Source organism: Stegostoma tigrinum, chromosome 14, assembly GCF_030684315.1.
Source record: "Stegostoma tigrinum isolate sSteTig4 chromosome 14, sSteTig4.hap1, whole genome shotgun sequence".
Taxonomy (NCBI): Eukaryota; Metazoa; Chordata; class Chondrichthyes; order Orectolobiformes; family Stegostomatidae; genus Stegostoma; species Stegostoma tigrinum.
This window is the reverse complement of record NC_081367.1, coordinates 9,485,859-9,505,944: the sequence shown is the minus strand read 5'-3', so window position 1 is coordinate 9,505,944 and position 20,086 is coordinate 9,485,859. Positions and strand designations below refer to the sequence as shown.

The following is a 20,086-nucleotide window of genomic DNA, read 5'->3' as shown; positions in this document are numbered from 1 at the left end:
ATTTTTTTTGATATCAGAAGGCAGCCACACCTCTTGGGATCAGGTCTTCCAATACAGCTAGTGTTCATGGACAGGGAGGTAGGACTGAGGATAGGACAGGTAAGGCGATACAGAGGGCAGGATTGCTAGTCTGGGCAGTTGTCCAATGGCTTTGAGGCTCCGCCAGCCTGAGAATAATTCTCTCTCATGACATCAGAATAATAATACATAATGGAATAAATATTCTCTCTCAGATTGAAAGTGGAGGTTTGGGAGGGGTGATGAGCAAACTGTGTCCCCCTAGGATGGAAAACCATTCAGGTTGAAGGGTCAACGAGGAATGTTGTCGTTGAAGGAGCTATGATAGTTACTTTGTAAGAGGGATTAACATTGCTCTCCTGTCTGGTGCTGGGGTTCCTGATATTTTCTCAGGGCTGGTAAGGAACATGTAGTGAGGAGGCAATGGCCTAGTGGTATTATCATTAGATTCAGCTAATGTTTTGGGGACCCGGGTTCAAATCCAACCATGGCAGATAGCGGAATTGAATTCAATAAATATTCTGGAGTTAGGTGTCTAATGATGATCATAAATCCTTGCCAGTCGTCGGGAACAATCCATCTGGTTCATTAATGTCCTTTAGGGAAGGGAACTGCCATCCTTACCTGGTCTGATCTACATGTGACTCCAGACCCACAGCAATGTGGTTGGCTCTTACCTGCCCTCTGGGCAATTAGGGATGGGCAATAAATGCTGCATGGCCAGTGATGCCCTCATCCTGTGGATGAATAAAGAGGATAAACAAGTTAAAGTGGTCTATGCAGGATTCATGGCTACATAGGCAAAACTAGGCATTCACCATAGGCCATTTGAGGAAGTAGGCACGAGACCAAAAAGCAGAACCTCAAAGGTTACAATCTCAAGTATTATGGAACATACCATTATGAAGAGGCTCTTCAGCCCATCGAGTCTACACTAACTACACTAAATCTACAGAGTCTCACTTTCCAGCAATTGGTCCACAACTTTGAATGTTAAGCCAGTCTAAATTGCTGATTGTAGTTCTTTTTAAAAGTTGTGTGGTTTTCCACTTCAACTACCCTCCCAAGTGGAGCATCCTAGATCCCCACTATCCTCTGATTGAAAACCCTCTCCTTCCAGTCCCCGTCAACCTCCTGCCTTTCACCTTAAAATTATGGCTGCTTTTGGCTAATGGAGCAGCTTCTTTTTCTCGAGGCCAATACAAGATTTTATTTTTAATTCAACCCAGCTCAGCAATTTAAATTTTTTACAAGTCTTTTTCTCTTCCTAGAGGAAGGTAAATTGTTATTACGAAGGAAATGTCACAAAGCGAACAAATGGAGCTGGAGCCTGAGAAGTTTCTTGGTCCAGGTGAACGTCAGCCTGGGGTCTCAAGTGTTGGTTAATGAGCCAGTAAATACATTGGTGCCCATTTTCCAAAATTACCTCAATTCTGGAAACGTTCTAACTGACTGAAAAGTCACAAATTTAACACCTCTATGTAAGAAGGGAGGGAAGCAGAATGCAGGAAGCTACAGTCAGTTAGCTTGTTGTTTGTTGTAGGTAAGTGTCAGAATCAAGCAATAGTGAGATTATAGCTGCACTCTTAGCAAAATTCAAGGCAATTGGAGAGAATTGACATGTTTTTGTCAAAGTGAAGTAACATACAACCAATTTTATTGGAGTTCTTTGAAGGTGAAACAGGCAGGATAAAGGGGGAGCATGCTGAAATAGTTAACATGGATTTTTAGAAGGTCGATCTTATTGACTATGAGATCCTTAGGTTGTTAGCCTGAGCCATTCAGGGAGCCCTGGCTGAAATATATGAATAAACAGGGGATTCAGAGCGTACCCTCACTTCAGGGACTAACTCCAAGCTGTCTGGTCACAGCCAGTGTACTGTGTTAATATAGATAAAGGGTGACCCGGTGACAGGATACTGGCCTCTGTACAGCCATTCAGAAGGCATTTGATGGGGAGCTACAATAAAGCTCATTCTATGAAATAAAACACCGTGGTGTAACAGGTAACATTCCGGTGTGGATAGGAGATTCCTGGGGCTGCCAGAAAAAAAAGAGAGTATGCATGAATGGATCTTTGTCTGCTTATATGAATGTGACAGGTGGAGTTCTGCAGGGATTTGTTTGCACCCCCAATTATTTGCAAATTACCTCAATAACATAGATGAAGGAAGCAAAGACACAGCAGCTGAATTCACAGATGATACCTTGCTATAGGTAGGAGGCATGTTGTGAGGACAACCTAGGGTTGCATATCATATGGAGAGGGTGAGCGACTTGTGAAAGAATCTGGCAGATGAAATAAAATGTGGGAAAATATGAACTTGCTCATCTTAGAAGGAAGACTATAAAAGCTGAGTATTACTTAAATGGAGAATGACTGGAGAACTCTGAGGTGCAGAGACATTTAGATGTTCTGGTGTATGGTTCCCAAGAGTTTAGTTTGTAGGGTTACAAACAGATACAACATTATTCAAGATTGATGGAATGCTGTCCTTTATTATGAGAGGAATTGAACAGGAAAGTAAGGATGTTATGCTTCATTACACGGGGTATCGGTGAGAATACATCTTGACCAGAGATAATGGGAACTGCAGATGCTGGAGAATTCCAAGATAATAAAATGTGAGGCTGGATGAACACAGCAGGCCAAGCAGCATCTCAGGAGCACAAAAGCTGACGTTTCGGGCCTAGACCCTTCATCAGAGAGGGGGATGGGGAGAGGGAACTGGAATAAATAGGGAGAGAGGGGGAGGCGGACCGAAGATGGAGAGTAAAGAAGATAGGTGGAGAGAGTGTAGGTGGGGAGGTAGGGAGGGGATAGGTCAGTCCAGGGAAGACGGACAGGTCAAGGAGGTGGGATGAGGTTAGTAGGTAGCTGGGGGTGCGGCTTGGGGTGGGAGGAAGGGATGGGTAAGAGGAAGAACCGGTTAGGGAGGCAGAGACAGGTTGGACTGGTTTTGGGATGCAGTGGGTGGGGGGGAAGAGCTGGGCTGGTTGTGTGGTGCAGTGGGGGGAGGGGACGAACTGGGCTGGTTTAGGGATGCAGTAGGGGAAGGGGAGATTTTGAAACTGGTGAAGTCCACATTGATACCATATGGCTGCAGGGTTCCCAGGCGGAATATGAGTTGCTGTTCCTGCAACCTTCGGGTGGCATCATTGTGGCAGTGCAGGAGGCCCATGATGGACATGTCATCTAGAGAATGGGAGGGGGAGTGGAAATGGTTTGCGACTGGGAGGTGCAGTTGTTTGTTGCGAACTGAGCGGAGGTGTTCTGCAAAGCGGTCCCCAAGCCTCCGCTTGGTTTCCCCAATGTAGAGAAAGCCACACCGGGTACAGTGGATGCAGTATACCACATTGGCAGATGTGCAGGTGAACCTCTGCTTAATGTGGAATGTCATCTTGGGGCCTGTGATGGGGGTGAGGGAGGAGGTGTGGGGACAAGTGTAGCATTTCCTGCGGTTGCAGGGGAAGGTGCCGGGTGTGGTGGGGTTGGAGGGCAGTGTGGAGCGAACAAGGGAGTCACGGAGAGAGTGGTCTCTCCGGAAAGCTGACAGGGGAGGGGATGGAAAAATGTCTTGGGTGGTGGGGTCGGATTGTAAATGGCGGAAGTGTCGGAGGATAATGCGTTGTATCCGGAGGTTGGTAGGGTGGTGTGTGAGAACGAGGGGGATCCTCTTGGGGCGGTTGTGGCGGGGGCGGGGTGTGAGGGATGTGTTGCGGGAAATACGGGAGACGCGGTCAAGGGCGTTCTCGATCACTGTGGGGGGAAAGTTGCGGTCCTTAAAGAACTTGGACATCTGGGATGTGCGGGAGTGGAATGTCTTATCGTGGGAGCAGATGCGGCGGAGGCGGAGGAATTGGGAATAGGGGATGGAATTTTTGCAGGAGGGTGGGTGGGAGGAGGTGTATTCTAGGTAGCAGTGGGAGTCGGTGGGCTTGAAATGGACATCAGTTACAAGCTGGTTGCCTGAGATGGAGACTGAGAGGTCCAGGAAGGTGAGGATGTGCTGGAGATGGCCCAGGTGAACTGAAGGTTGGGGTGGAAGGTGTTGGTGAAGTGGATGAACTGTTCGAGCTCCTCTGGGGAGCAAGAGGCGGCGCCAATACAGTCATCAATGTACTGGAGGAAGAGGTGGGGTTTGGGGCCTGTGTAGGTGCGGAAGAGGGACTGTTCCACGTAACCTACAAAGAGGCCACCCCCTAAGGGGCATGGGCCCCAGCTATGCCTGCCTCTTTGTAGGTTACGTGGAACAGTCCCTCTTCCGCACCTACACAGGCCCCAAACCCCACCTCTTCCTCCGGTACATTGATGACTGTATCGGCGCCGCCTCTTGCTCCCCAGAGGAGCTTGAACAGTTCATCCACTTCACCAACACCTTCCACCCCAACCTTCAGTTCACCTGGGCCATCTCCAGCACATCCCTCACCTTCCTGGACCTCTCAGTCTCCATCTCAGGCAACCAGCTTGTAACTGATGTCCATTTCAAGCCCACCGACTCCCACAGCTACCTAGAATACACCTCCTCCCACCCACCCTCCTGCAAAAATTCCATCCCCTATTCCCAATTCCTCCGCCTCTGCCGCATCTGCTCCCACGATAAGACATTCCACTCCCGCACATCCCAGATGTCCAAGTTCTTTAAGGACCGCAACTTTCCCCCCACAGTGATCGAGAACGCCCTTGACCGCGTCTCCCGTATTTCCCGCAACACATCCGTCACACCCCGCCCCCGCCACAACCGCCCCAAGAGGATCCCCCTTGTTCTCACACACCACCCTACCAACCTCCGGATACAACGCATTATCCTCCGACACTTCCGCCATTTACAATCCGACCCCACCACCCAAGACATTTTTCCATCCCCTCCCCTGTCAGCTTTGCGGAGAGACCACTCTCTCCGTGACTCCCTTGTTCGCTCCACACTGCCCTCCAACCCCACCACACCCGGCACCTTCCCCTGCAACCGCAGGAAATGCTACACTTGTCCCCACACCTCCTCCCTCACCCCCATCACAGGCCCCAAGATGACATTCCACATTAAGCAGAGGTTCACCTGCACATCTGCCAATGTGGTATACTGCATCCACTGTACCCGGTGTGGCTTTCTCTACATTGGGGAAACCAAGCGGAGGCTTGGGGACCGCTTTGCAGAACATCTCCGCTCGGTTCGCAACAAACAACTGCACCTCCCAGTCGCAAACCATTTCCACTCCCCCTCCCATTCTCTAGATGACATGTCCATCATGGGCCTCCTGCACTGCCACAATGATGCCACCCGAAGGTTGCAGGAACAGCAACTCATATTCCGCCTGGGAACCCTGCAGCCCAATGGTATCAATGTGGACTTCACCAGTTTCAAAATCTCCCCTTCCCCTACTGCATCCCTAAACCAGCCCAATTCGTCCCCTCCCCCCACTGCACCACACGACCAGCCCAGCTCTTCCCCCCCACCCACTGCATCCCAAAACCAGTCCAACCTGTCTCTGCCTCCCTAACCGGTTCTTCCTCTTACCCATCCCTTCCTCCCACCCCAAGCCGCACCCCCAGCTACCTACTAACCTCATCCCACCTCCTTGACCTGTCCGTCTTCCCTGGACTGACCTATCCCCTCCCTACCTCCCCACCTACACTCTCTCCACCTATCTTCTTTACTCTCCATCTTCGGTCCGCCTCCCCCTCTCTTCCTATTTATTCCAGTTCCCTCTCCCCATCCCCCTCTCTGATGAAGGGTCTAGGCCCGAAACGTCAGCTTTTGTGCTCCTGAGATGCTGCTTGGCCTGCTGTGTTCATCCATACATCTTGACCACTTGTGTAGTTTTGCTCCCCTTATTAAAGGAGGATGCTAATGGCTTTGGAGGTAGTTCAAAGAAGGTTTTACTAGATTGATACTGAGAATAAATGTGTTCTACCAAGTTGGACAGACATATTTTTAATCTCGTTATGTTGTTTCAAAGGGAAGCGAGGATTGGATGGGCGATTGAGTCAGGCCCAAGCTACACTCATGCTGCAAGAAGAGACCATAAGACGCGGAGAAAGAGAAAGGAAGGCCCTGGCGGAACAAGTGGTCGCATTGGAATGGAGCCTGCAGTCGTCCGAGGGCGAGAGGCGAGCGCACCAGGTAATCACACCTGACGGGATCATTGGTCATAAGTGGTCACCTGTGCCCAGTGCAGATTTTAAGCATTGGGCTTAAAAAAATATCAGAATTCACATCAGGGCTGTCCCTCCATTTTTCACAAAAGCAGTCAACTTTTTATCACAATCATTGAAGGTTGTCAGTATGGACCATTTAACTATTGACACATTGGCACTGGTGAGGCCACGTCTGGAGTGAGGCGCACAGTTTTGGCCTCCTTGTTTAAGAAAGGGTATAAATGCACTAGGAACAGTTCACAGAAAGTGCACTCGATTGATACTTGGGAAGAGAGGGATGCTTAATGTTGAAAAGTCAGATAAGATGGGTCTGTACCCATTGGAGTTTAGCAGAATGGGAATTGATCATATTTAGCATGTAAAGGCCCTGAAAGGACCAGATAGGGTGGAGACTGAAAGAATGCTTCCCCATGTGAGAGAGACGAGATGGAGAGGTTCACCACTTAAAAATAACAGGTTGTCACTTAAGATGGAATTGAGGAGAACTTTCTTTTCTGTGGAGTGTGTGAAATGTTCTTCCCCGGAGAGCAGTGGGGGCAAGGCCACTGAATATTTTCATAGCAGAGAAAGGTAGATTGGCTGAGGTTTCTGTGAGTAAATGGAAATGTGGAACTAAAGCCACAGTCAGATTAGCCATGATTCTGTCAAAAGATAAAGCTAGCAAGTGGGGCTGAATGGCCTACTCCTGCACATAATTTGTCAGTTCATTGGATCTGTTGATTCAAGAATGTTGATAAGCATGAAGAAATCAAATAAGAAGCTATAATCTCTACTTTTAGGAGAGAAAGAAGGAGATGGCATATCAAATGGGGGAGAGAAGATGCCTCTTAATGCATACAATTATGGTGATGATAATGCTGGTGTTTGAAATGATGTCAACCCAACTGGGGTAGAAATGTCATTTCTAGGAGCTTTTAAGTGCTTTTAACATTTGTCAACTTTAGGAGAAGATCAATAAGATGAAGGCAAATGAGACAAAGCTGGAAGCCGACAAACGCAAGCTGAAGGACCTGCTGGAAGTGTCTGAGAATCGTATTACCAAGTTGGAGCTCTCATCACGTTCGTTAGAGGGGGAAATGCAGAGAATGCAGTTGACACTGAATGACCGCGAGACAGAGGTCCACTTTCTTCAGGGCCGGATAGAGATGCTCCAGCGGCAAGTGGCTGATAGTGAGACAAAGGCCACCGCCCTCCAGCTAACCCTCGACCGACTGACGATGACCCTGGCCAAGACCGAGGAGGGCGAGAGCCACCTGAAGGACAAGGTGCAGAGTCTGTCACTGTCTCTCTCAGACATGACCGCCAGTGCAGCGGTGCTACAGGAGCAGATTTCTAAACTTCAGAAGACTCTAACGTCCAGTGAACAGGATCGACGGCTACTTCAGGTAAAGGCTAATCCATTGCTCAGTAAAGCGTGAGATTATAATGTGGCCATAATCCCTCTCAACATCCTAAAATTCCACATTTTTTGTTGCATCTAGACATGATCATTCCATACTTCCCTGGCTGCCTATCATCTGTTGCCCCTCAACCTGAAATTGCAAGTCATTGCTGCCTGTATTCTGACTTGTGTCAGCTCTGTTCAGTCATCGTACCTATCAGTGCTGACCCATATAGGCTCCCAGTCCAGCCATGCCTCAATTTCAAAATCGCTGACCTTGTGTTTCATTTCCTCCCTGTCTCTATAGCCAGTTCCAGATTCTATCCCTCTCCAAGAACTCTGCATTCTTCCAATGCTGGACTCTGAGGAATTCCTAACTTTAATCATTCCGTGTAGGTGGGGATGTGGCAAGAAACTGAACAGGCTAGGGCTATGTTCCCTGGAGCGTCAAAGGGTGAGAGGTGACATATAGAGGTTTACAATATCATAAGGGGCATGGATAGCGTGAACAGCCAAGGTCTTTGTCTCAGGGTAGGGAAGTCAAAAAGTAGGGGGCATAGGTTTAAGGTGAGAGGGAGAGATCTAAAAGGGAACTGATGGACAACAGAGGGTGGTGCGTGTATGGAACGAGCTGCCAGAGGAGGTGGCAGAGGTTGGTACAATTACAACATTTAAAGGGCACCTAGACAGGTAAATTAATAGAGATAACAAGGTGTAGAGCTGGATGAACACAGCAGGCCAAGCAGCGTCATGATTCTCCAGATTTTCCAGACTCTCCAGCATCTGCAGTTCCTACTATCTCAGGCAAATCAATAGGAAGGGTTCAGATGGACATGAAACAAATGCTTGCAAATGGGACTAGATCAGTTTAGGATATCTGGCCAGCATGGACGAGTTGGACCAAAGGGTTTGTTCTCATGCTGTATGTCTCTATGACTGTGCCTTCAGTTGCTTAGGTTGAAAATTATGGAATTTCCTCCCTAAACCTTTCCAGCTTTTTCTGTCCTTTAGAACATTTTTAATATACTTTTGAGCATGCTTTGATCATCTGTTTTCATTGCAACTTGATGTGATTCAGTGTCAAATATTGTCTGACATTGGTCCCCTGAAGTTCCTTGCTTAATTTTGCTGTGTAAGAAATTTCAAGTTGTTGTTACAGGCCATTGAGCACTGAAAATACCACTTTCTCTGTGATTGATCTGTAGGCAACACACAATCAGAAAATATGTTTACCACATAAACTAGTATCCAATTAGAATAAAAGCAACGATGTCTGATTTAAGGAAGTATCTGACTGACAATGGAAGCAAAAAATATGGAAATTGGAAATTGATAAATAATTTTAAAAATTGCTCGGTAGGTCAGACAGCATCAGTACTGGAACAGAATTCGATCAGTCCATACTTGGGGGTTCAAAACCAAAGGCATTTCAGGTGACACACTGGCTCAGTGGTTAACACTGCCGCCTCACAGCACCAGGGGCCGGGATTCAATTCTAGCCTTGGGTGACTGTCTGTGTGGAGTTTGCATGTTCTCCCTGTGTCTGTGTGGATTTTCTCTGGATGCTCCAATTTCCTCCCACAGTCCAAAGATGTGCACATTTGGTGGACTGGCCGTGCTAATTTTCCCCATAGTGTCCAGGTTAGGTGGATTGGCAAATGGAAATACAGGGTTACAGAGATGGGGTGGATCTGGGTGGGATGCTGTTTGGAGGGTTGGTGTGGACCCAATAGTCTGAATGACCTGCTTTCACTTTGTAGGGATTCTATGATTCTAAGACACTTCTCAGGAAAATAAAGATTTAACTTTACAGGAAGGAAGTGGAAGCATTGAAAAAGGTGCAGAGGAGATTTACCAGGATGTTGCCTGGTCTGGAGCGCAGGCCCTGAAGAAGGGCTGAGGGACTTGGGTCTGTTCTCATGGGAGAGAAGGAGGCTAAGAGGGGATTTAATAGAGACATACAAGATGATCAGAGGATTAGACAGGGTGGACAGTGAGAGTCTTTTTCCGAGGATGATGACTTCAGCTTGTACAAGGGGGCATAGCTACAAATTGGGGGGTGATAGATTTAAGACAGATGTCAGAGGCAGGTTCTTTATTCAGAGAGTGGTTGGGGCGTGGAATGCCCTGCCTGCTAATGTAATTAACTCAGCCACATTAGGGGCATTTAAACAGTCCTTGGATAAGCATATGGATAATGATGGGATAGTGTAGGGGGAGGGACTTAGATTAGTTCACAGGTCGGCACAACATCGAGGGCCGGAGGGCCTGTTCTGCGTTGTATTGTCCTATGTTCTATGTTCTAAATTCATGGGAATATGCAATGTTTTCAATAGGATGATAGTATCTGGGCTGGGATTACTGTCATTTGTCATCAAAACTAGTCCAGGTAAAGTTGGTAAAATGTGAGGCTGGATGAACACAGCAGGCCAAGCAGCATCTCAGGAGCACAAAAGCTGACGTTTCGGGCCTAGACCCTTCATCAGAGAGGGGGATGGGGTGAGGGTTCTGGAATAAATAGGGAGAGAGGGGGAGGCGGACCGAAGATGGAGAGTAAAGAAGATAGGTGGAGAGAGTATAGGTGGGGAGGTAGGGAGGGGATAGGTCAGTCCAGGGAAGACGGACAGGTCAGGGAGGTGGGATGAGGTTAGTAGGTAGATGGGGGTGCGGCTTGGGGTGAGAGGAAGAACAGGTTAGGGAGGCAGAGACAGGTTGGACTGGTTTTGGGATGCAGTGGGTGGAGGGGAAGAGCTGGGCTGGTTGTGTGGTGCAGTGGGGGGAGGGGACGAACTGGGCTGGTTTAGGGATGCAGTTGGGGAAGGGGAGATTTTGAAACTGGTGAAGTCCACATTGATACCATTAGGCTGCAGGGTTCCCTGACGGAATATGAGTTGCTGTTCCTGCAACCTTCGGGTGGCATCATTGTGGCACTGTAGGAGGCCCATGATGGACATGTCATCTAAAGAATGGGAGGGGGAGTGGAAATGGTTTGCGACTGGGAGGTGCAGTTGTTTGTTGCGAACTGAGCGGAGGTGTTCTGCAAAGCGGTCTCCAAGCCTCCACTTGGTTTCCCCAATGTAGAGGAAGCCACACCGGGTACAGTGGATGCAGTATACCACATTGGCAGATGTGCAGGTGAACCTCTGCTTAATGTGGAATGTCATCTTGGGGCCTGGGATAGGGGTGAGGGAGGAGGTGTGGGTGCAAGTGTAGAATTGTTGGCATTGTTTATTTATCTTTGAAACCTGTGGGTACTAGTACAAATTTTTTCTATTGATCAAATGGATAGGGTACAGTCCACAATAATATATAAATGTCCAATGACCTTTTAAAACCACTTTCAACATCTTTGCATGCTGTCTAGATAATGCTGTTGAGAAGTACTGGTGAAGAATCTAAGAATTAATGTTTATATGAACAATAAATGTTCTGTTTGTTCAAAAAAATACAATATCACCTGTTAACTGGCTGAGTTCATTAATAAGCTTAAATGAATAATAGCTAAGTGGAACAACAAGACTAGCATTACTCTGTCTTCTTACCCTATTGAACACAAGTTCAGAATAAGGAAAATGCTTGGTTTAAAGTCTTCAAAAGAGCCAAGAGATCCAAGCTAACTCTTTTGAAATCTACATCCAAACTGAAAGTTAACCCTCGTTCAGAGCAAAGCCCATTTTGTGTGAGATGGGCTCTGTTTCTTTATTAATTTGATCTTGGGATGTGACCGTCACTGGCAAGTTCAACTGTTTTTGCTTATCCCAAAATGCTATTTCGAAGGTGATGGTGATGAGCCATTTTTCTCAGCCACTGCAGCCTGTATGATGTTGATATATCAACAGTTGCCTTTTGGATTTTTACATAATTACAGTGAAAGAATGATGATTTAGTTCCACATCGAGAAATGTTGCCAGAAGGGAATTTGCAGATGATGATATTTCCTTGAGAGATCAAGGTCCCCGGTGTGAGAGGTGTTGGCAAAACATCCAAAAAAATTCAATCCTTGATCAATACTGCCACATTTGATGTGCGCTGAAGCCAATTTGTATAGATGCAATTTTGACAGTATAATAGAGCCTTCAACCAATCTGACTGTCTTCTTTGCTTCCTCTTCATTTCTTTCGCTTTCTCTCTCTCTCTCTCTCTCTCTCTCTCTATCCTTCCTTCCATCTCTCTTCTCCTCTTTTTCTTTTTTTCTCTCTTGCTCTTTTTCTTTCATTCTTTCTCTCTTTCTTTCCTTCTCTCTTCCTTTCACTCCCTTTTTTCTTTCTCTCTCATCTTAGCAGTTTGTCCTAACTGTGATCTGACCCCATATGTGCAGTGTCTCAGGAGATCTGCTGCTATTATACAAAATACAAAGGGCAAACATTCCCCGGGTGTTTCCTGGCAACTTCGTACTGCTCAACACAAGGTATTCTCATTCCTGTCCAATATTTCTACCCCACACTTGATTTGCCTGAAATGGGTTTTACATTCCTCTTTGGGTTTGACTTTGTCATCGGCACCTCAGTTGTGTTACACTTGTCAAGTTCATGAGATGGTGTTCTATTTTCAGACTGGATCCTTAAGGCCCAATAAAGGGGATCATGTGACCTTTGACATCTGCATGACAGCAGATTTAAATGTGGGGGCTGTTAGAAATCAAAGGATTTTTTGCTGAAAAGAAAGTATGAATCATTCACCTTAGGAGATAAAGGCAGAAGCGTCCGTGTTTAATGATCAGACAGCCAGTCTTCAAAGTCTAAGGAAGATGCTAAGGATGTTAAGTTATAAACAATAATTCTGTAAAGTGCCCAATCATTTCCAAGTTTAAACACAGTTGGTGCCTGAAGGCTAGACAGTCAGTACTTCTACCCAGATACAAGGCCCACGATTGTCATGGAGATGGATTTTGAGAGTGGAAGGATTTCTAAGATACTCCTGAAACTCTCAAACAAGGTTAGTCTGCCAGGATCTTGAAGAGAGACAACAAATGGAGGCCAAAGGCCTGCGTGATTCACTTCACAAAAATACAGCTTTCAGTTCTTGCCCAGAATGGTAAGTCCAAATTTGTGAGGAGTGGAAGTGAGGTTGGAAAGTTTGAGCTAGAAGAAGAATTCTGTGTAAAGAAAAAAATAATTTTCTAACTATGAAAGACTGTTCAAAGTTAAGTGATGAGGTAGGGAAAGGAGGGAAGATGATGGCTGAGTGGCATTATTGCCACCCTGTTAATCCAGAAACTCAGCTAATGTTCTGGGGATCTGGCTTCGAATCCCATCATGGCAGATAGTGGAATTTGAATTCAGTGAAAATGAAATGTGGAATTAATAATTGAAAAATGTCCATGAATCAACTGTTGATTGTTGGAAAAACCCATGTGGTTCACGAATACCTTTTTAGGAGCTGCATCTGTCATCTTTATCTGGCCTGGCCTCTATGGCTCTGCACCCACAGCAATACATTTGACTCTGAACTACTCTCTGAGCAATTAGGGATGGGCAATAAATTCTGGCTTAGACAATGACCTCCTTATGCAATGAATGAATAAATAAATAACTAAATAAAACCTTGGAAGCTAAGAGAATTGAATGTGTAATTGAGAACTGTGAATATATACCTGTAAAGTGGGATTTTTGGGCTGTGTAAAAGTAAAACACAGGGAAACCTGTGTTAGCATTTATCCCTTCTCTGGGGGTGATGAGGATGGCAGCAAGAAGTGTCAGTAATTGGGCATGTTGACCTTAGATAGTTATTTGCCTCCTTGTCACCACTTCAAGAATTAGGTGCTGAGAGAGAAGATCCAAGAGGTACCTTTTTGACAGACCCTAATTGAGTAAATTAGTAGCAAATTAAGGACGCCAACTCAGCACCAGTCTGATCCCTTGCCTTCCTGGCAGATACGTTACATGAGCAAAACCAGAGCAGCTGGCTACCAAATTGAGATGGGGGGGTAGGATGGCCACAACTTGCCCCAATCTGGGGCCAGTTGGACAGGTATGACAGATCCCACCTTTCCCTGCGACCCTGACCCTGACCCTGACCCTAACCCTAACCCAGCCCTCGAGATGCAGAAGAAAAACACTTACTGTCTTGTTTAAGTGTCCTAAAGCCTGGGCCTGCAGCAACAATCTCTAGGACCCAGAGGTTGACAGGAGGTGATAGGTTGGGACTTCAGTATTGAGATTTGTATTTTGCTGAGTTCATCAATCAGCTCTTAAGTGGCTGATTGGAGCTTGATCCATCAAGCGTGCTTATTGATGGTTGAAAAAATGATGTAGGAAGGAGGGCTTTGAATTCCTGAGATGAGGGAAGATGGCACTTGTACAAGCCAGAAAGACTGCACCTGTAGAGAGATGGTACTGAGTTTCTTGTGAGTATTTTTGTCGTGTTGGGAAGTTTTTAAACTAAGTTAGCAAGGGTGTGGGATCCAAGTGAAAATAGGGGAATAAAATAACATTGTTCATAAAATACTTAGGGATACAGTGGACAGTAGCACAGAGAATAGAGGGTAAGAGGTGAAGTTGAAATAGGAGAGAAAGGAATGAAGTCTAATTCAGTGTTCATGTGCATGCTCTGATGTATTCTCTGACCATACTAAATAAGCTTGGCGAGGTACTGGTACTGATTTCCATGTGGAGATATATTGGCAATAAGAATCGTGACTCAAGAAAGGGCAAGACTGGGTGTTAGACATTCCTGGATTCAGAAAAAATAGAAATGGAAGGAATAGAGGAGGGATGGTCATATTGGTTAAGAATAACACTGCTGTGCTGGAGGAAAGAGGATGTGTCTGAGAGTTCAAGGATCAAATAATTTGTCAAGAACAGTACAATTACATCGCTGAGTGTAGTCAATAGACCATCAAATAGTGGAAAGGATGTAGGGAGACAAATTTTCTGGAAAATTTGAGAGAGATGCCAGCGTTATAGAGTAGTCATAAGGGGACTTTGAATATCCAAATATAGACTGATAAACTAGTAGTGTAAGGGATACCGAGGGTCATGAATTTCTGGATTGTGCACAGGACAGATTCAAGCAGAAGTTTGTGTCCAGTCCAACAAGAAGGATTCCCTTTTGAACCTGGTCCTGTAACTGAAGTGGGGCAAGTGATACAAGTGGAGAAACATTTGGAAGACATTACTTATTATATGATGAAACAATGTACAACTGGATGACACAGCAGGCCAAGCAGCATAGAGGAGCAGGAAAGCTGACGTTTTGGGTCTGGACCCTTCTTCAGCTTTCCTGCTCCTCTGATGCTGCTTAGCCTGCTGTGCTCATCCAGCTCTACACCTTGTCATCTCAGATTCTCCAGCATCAGCAGTTCCTACTATCCCTTATTATATTGTAATATCTAGGATGGTGGTGGAGAATGATTAGCATCAACCCAGAGTAAGAAAAATCAATTGGTGCAGGGTTGATATCAGTGAGGCAAGGATTTAGTTGGGCATAATTGAAAGAAATGACAGAAGAAGCTAACTGAACAGTGGGCCATCTTTTAAAGAGGAGATGGTTTGGACACAATTGGGGTACATTACCTCAAGTGAGAACGGTAGGATAAACAAATTCAGCACTGCCTGGATGACAAAAGAAATAAAAATTAAGTAAAGATAAAAGGTCCTTTATGATGGGTGACAGATAGGAAGTATATTTGAGAGAAGTTCCAGAAGGGAGATGAACCGGAAAAGAGAAGCAAAGAGGAATTAGGAGAAAAGACTGGCAGCAAACATAACATGTTGTCCAACAGGCTTATAAATTATTAAGTGGTAAAAGAAGAGTTTGGCCAGTTAAAGACTAGAAAGGGCATTTACACACAGAGGCAATGGGCATGACTGAGGTACTAAATGAATACTTTATATCTGTCTTTAACAAAGAGAGAGATATACCCAGACCATCGGAATGACATTGGAGGAACCTCTATCTCTTGAAATGTTCAAAATTGATCAGGAAGAGGTGCTGGATAGACTGTTCATGCTTAAAACTGACAGGGCCCAGGGACTGGATGAGAAACATCCGAGGATACTGAAGGAAGGAAGGAAGATCAGAGATTGCACAATCTTTCAGTCTTCCTCACACTTGGGAGGTGACAGAAGGTTGCAAAATTGCAATCGTCTTGTCCTAGTTCAGAAAAGGTTGTAAGGAAAACTCCAGTAATTACACGCCTGTCAGTCTAACTACAATAAAGGGGAAGCTTCTGAAAACAATTTATGATGGAATTAGTAGCAACATGGAGAAAATGGATTTAGCAAGAAGAGTCAGGTATGGATTTCTAATGGTGAAATTGTGTTTGTTGCTGGAGTTTTTCGAAGAAGTAACAGGCTCAGTGAGGGTAATGCTGCTGCTGTGGTGTGCATGGGTTCCCAGAAGGTGTTTGATACAGTGCCACACAACAGATCCATGAGGAAACTTGCAAGTCATTGGAATAACAGGTACAGTAGCAATATGGATACAGAATTAACTGAATGACAGGAAACAATGGTTCTGGATGTAAGTTTGCTCACTGCGCAAATGGTCAATGGATATTTTTCAGGCTGGAGAGAGGTTTGTACTGGTATTCTTCAGGCATCAGTACTGGGATCCTTGCGTTTCCTGACATAGATTAGTATTCTGGATCTTGGAATGCAGGGAACAGTTTCAAGCTTTGTATTTAGTGGAGGCAATGGCCTCATGGTATTATCGCTGGGCTGTTAATCCAGAGACTCAGCTAATGTTTGGAGGATCTGGGTTTGAATCCTGCCACAGCAAATTATGTAATTTGAATTCAATAAAAATCAAAAATTAAGAATGCAGTGATGACCGCAAATCCATTGTCAGTTGTTGGAAAAGGCCGTCTGGTTTTTATGGAGGGAAACTGCCACCCATACCTGGCCTGGCCGATGTGCCACTCCTGACTCACAGCAATATGGTTGACAGTTAACTGTCCTCTGTACAATTAGGAATGGGCAATAATTATTAGCCTATCTAGCAATGCCCTCATTCTATGACTGAAAATTAAAACAAAATATGACGTCAGATTTGGAAGAGTTGCGAATTGTCAGGAGGATAGAGCAGAACCCCAGCAGGATGTTGGCAAGTTGGTGGAGTAGGAAGATAGATGGCAGATGAGGCTCAGTGCGGAGATGCATAAAGTAATGAGTATTGGTAGGAAGAACGCTGAAAGACAACATAAAATATGGGATACAACTCTAAGGGGGTGCAGGAGCAGAGGAGCCTGTGTGTATATATGGACACATCATTGAAGATGGCAGGACAGGTGGAGAGAAGAGTAAGTAAAGGGTACCATGTCCTCCGCTTTATTACTAGGGGCATAGAGCACAAGAGCAAACCAGTGATGTTGGAGCTAGTAGGAACTGCCGATGCTGAAGTCTGAGATAACAAGGTGTGGAGCTGGATGAACACAGCAGGAAAGGCATCTTCAGAGGAGCAGGAAGGCTGACGTTTTGGGTCTGGACCCTTCTTCAGGTATGGGGGAGGGGAAGGAGGCTCTGAAATAAATAGAGTGGGGAGGCGGTGATAGAAGGTGGACAGTGGAGCGGATAGGGTGGGAGAGAAGAGGTGCTGGTCAAGGAGGCGGGGATGAAGCCAGTAAAGGTCACTGTAGGTAGGGAATTGGGATTAGAGTTGGTCTGTGAAGATTGAGGAGCAGATAGGTTAGAGAGAAGACAGACAGGTTGTATTTGTATAAGTTATTTGTTAGATCTCAGCTGCAGTATTGTACCACCTGGAACTGTACACATTCTAAGAAGGCTGTGAACCCATTGGAGAGAGGGCAGAAGTGATTTACAAGAATGGTTCCAGGGAGGAGAAACTTCAGATTGAAAAAGTTGGGATTGTTCTCCTTGGACAGATGAAGGCTAAGAGGTGGTCTGATAGAGGTTATCAAATGATAAGTGGGCTAGATAAAATAGATAGAGAGAAATTGTTCCTATTCATAAAAAGGATCTAGAAACAGAAGACGCAGATTTAAAATGATTTGCAAAAGAAGCAAATGTGAGGTGAGAAAACAACTTATGGTCTCGCAAAATAGTTATTTCAGCAGAATGCACTCGCTGAAAGCGTCGTGGAAACAGGTTCAATTGAGACATTCAAGACGGCATACTGGATGATTATTTGGGTGGAAATACTGTGCAGGGTTATGGGGGATTCTAGAGACTGACGCAAGGTAATGATGCAGATGCAATGGCCTCGTTCTGAGCAGTAACAGTTCTGTAATTTTGTGGTGGGTCAGGGAGTCATTATTTCTCAACCTGTGTTCTGCGGTTTAACATAGAAGATGCCCACAAGAAATTGTTAAATGCTCTTAGGCTGTTTGGTGCCGTGACCACACAAATTGTGAAATCTTGCCATACCAATCTTTCAGTTTCTTAACTGTAAGTTCTTTTTAAGTAATCAGATTCTATGGGGATTGTAACAGTTTGGAGGATATTTTCCATTCAGAGTCAGAAGGTTATGGCTATTGTTCAAGACCCACTGCAGAGATCTCAGTATTCAAACAAATCTAACATCCGCAATGCACTATTGGGGGCGTGATGCCCTGTGATTTTAAAAGGGAACAGGATAAACACCTGAAGAAAACAAAAAATATTCAGAGTCACAGAGGATGTTTGGATGGTGAGTTTACTTGAACGATCAGAGGGACCAAAAGGCTTCCTTGCCTACTGTAACTATTCTATAATTCACTCTGGGAGATGTCACATTCAGAGGAAACAATTGAAGCCATATCTGAACTTCCAGACAAACTTTAAAGATCACCATTTCTTTGAAAATGGTGATAATTTCTCTGGCCAAAGTTTGACGCATAACCATCGTACTAAACAAGATTATCTGATCACCGTTTCTGTGCTGGTTGTAAAATCTTGCAATGTATAGATTAACTGACACATTTCCCTCCATCAGTACATGGAATACAGCCCAGAAGTACTTTTAATTATAAATCAATGACTTCTTTCAGAATTAGTGAGGGCTCCATTGGTTGGAGTCATGCTGTCACAAAGGAAAATGGTTATGGTGGTTCGGTCGGTCACCTCAGCTCCAGGACATCTCTGCAGAAAGTTCCTCAGGGTGGTGTCCTATTTTCGACCATCTTCAGCTGCTTCATAATCTTCATGTCTTCACCGTGGAGGTTAAAAATGGAGATGTCTACTGGTTGCTGCACAGTATTGAGCACCATTGGTTACTCTTCATGTAATGAATTGGCTCGTGTCCTTATGCAGCAAGACCTGGAAAATATTGAGGCCCGGGTTGCTAGATGACAAGTAAAGTTCATTATAAATATGTGCTAGGAAGTAATTATCTCTAACAATGTAGAACCTAACCATTTTCCCTTGAAATTCAATGTTATTAGTATTAATGAATCTTCCATCTTTATCACCAAATTATTACCATTAACAAAAAAAACTAACTCACCCAGGTAAATAGTAACTGTGACTATTAAACCAGGTCAAGAGTTGGCAACTCTGTGGCCTGTAATTCATCTCCTGATTGCCTAAACCTTGTCTACCATCTATAAAAGCCCAAGTCAGAAATGTACAGAATAGTTCCACTTGTCTGATGAATGTGTATCAAAAAATTGGTCTTTAATGTCTACCTGTGATGTCAGATGGGGCTTCAGTTTTTGTCTTAGCTGAAATGTGACATCTCCCAGAGTGGATCATTACACCATGTAATGCTCAACACCACTAGGACACTTGATAAACATCTAATCTATCACCCTCATTATTCACTCCTTCCAACAATGCACAGTGGCAGTAATGTGTACCCATCTCCAAGATGCACAGAAAGAAGTTACCAAGCGTCCTTCGACAGCAGTTTCCAAGCCTGCTACCCTGCTTTTCTAAAATGCAGCAGACAAATAAGAATGCAGCAGACAATAAGAATGCAGCAGACAAATAAGAATGCAGCAGACAATAAGAATGCAGCAGACAATAAGAATGCAGCAGACAAATAAGAATGCAGCAGACAATAAGAATGCAGCAGACAAATAAGAATGCAGCAGACAATAAGAATGCAGCAGACAATAAGAATGCAGCAGACAAATAAGAATGCAGCAGACAATAAGAATGCAGCAGACAAATAAGAATGCAGCAGACAATAAGAATGCAGCAGACAAATAAGAATGCAGCAGACAATAAGAATGCAGCAGACAAATAAGAATGCAGCAGACAATAAGAATGCAGCAGACAAATAAGAATGCAGCAGACAATAAGAATGCAGCAGACAATAAGAATGCAGCAGACAATAAGAATGCCACCATTGGTGGTGATGAGCTGGCTTCGGACCTGATGGACTCCCTCCCAGCTACATCTTTCTTTTATTTCCTTATTCTTAAATTATTCAAAATGGCACTGTTTTGAGGCCACAAATAAAAGATTTTCACTGTACCTTACTGTATTCTTACTTTAAAATGTACGTTATAATAAAATCGAAATCAAGTTCATCTCCATCGCATTGACTTGTAACTATGTCACCGCTGCTTCACTGTCACTGGGTCAAAGATCCCTTCCTATCAGCCACCTAGATGCACCTAGAAATCATGGATCATAGCATTTCAAGAA

At 44.9% G+C, this 20,086-nt stretch overlaps 1 protein-coding gene across 1 annotated transcript in view; it reads left to right on the top strand.

The window, feature by feature from the left end:
* Positions 1–20,086, top strand: part of crocc2 (ciliary rootlet coiled-coil, rootletin family member 2) — a 270,040-nt gene that overhangs the window by 177,737 nt on the left and 72,217 nt on the right. The window contains exons 30-31 of the mRNA XM_048542456.2: positions 5,977–6,140; positions 7,120–7,560. Of these exons, the coding sequence (XP_048398413.1) occupies positions 5,977–6,140; positions 7,120–7,560 (605 nt within the window). The remainder of the gene's footprint in view (positions 1–5,976; positions 6,141–7,119; positions 7,561–20,086) is intronic.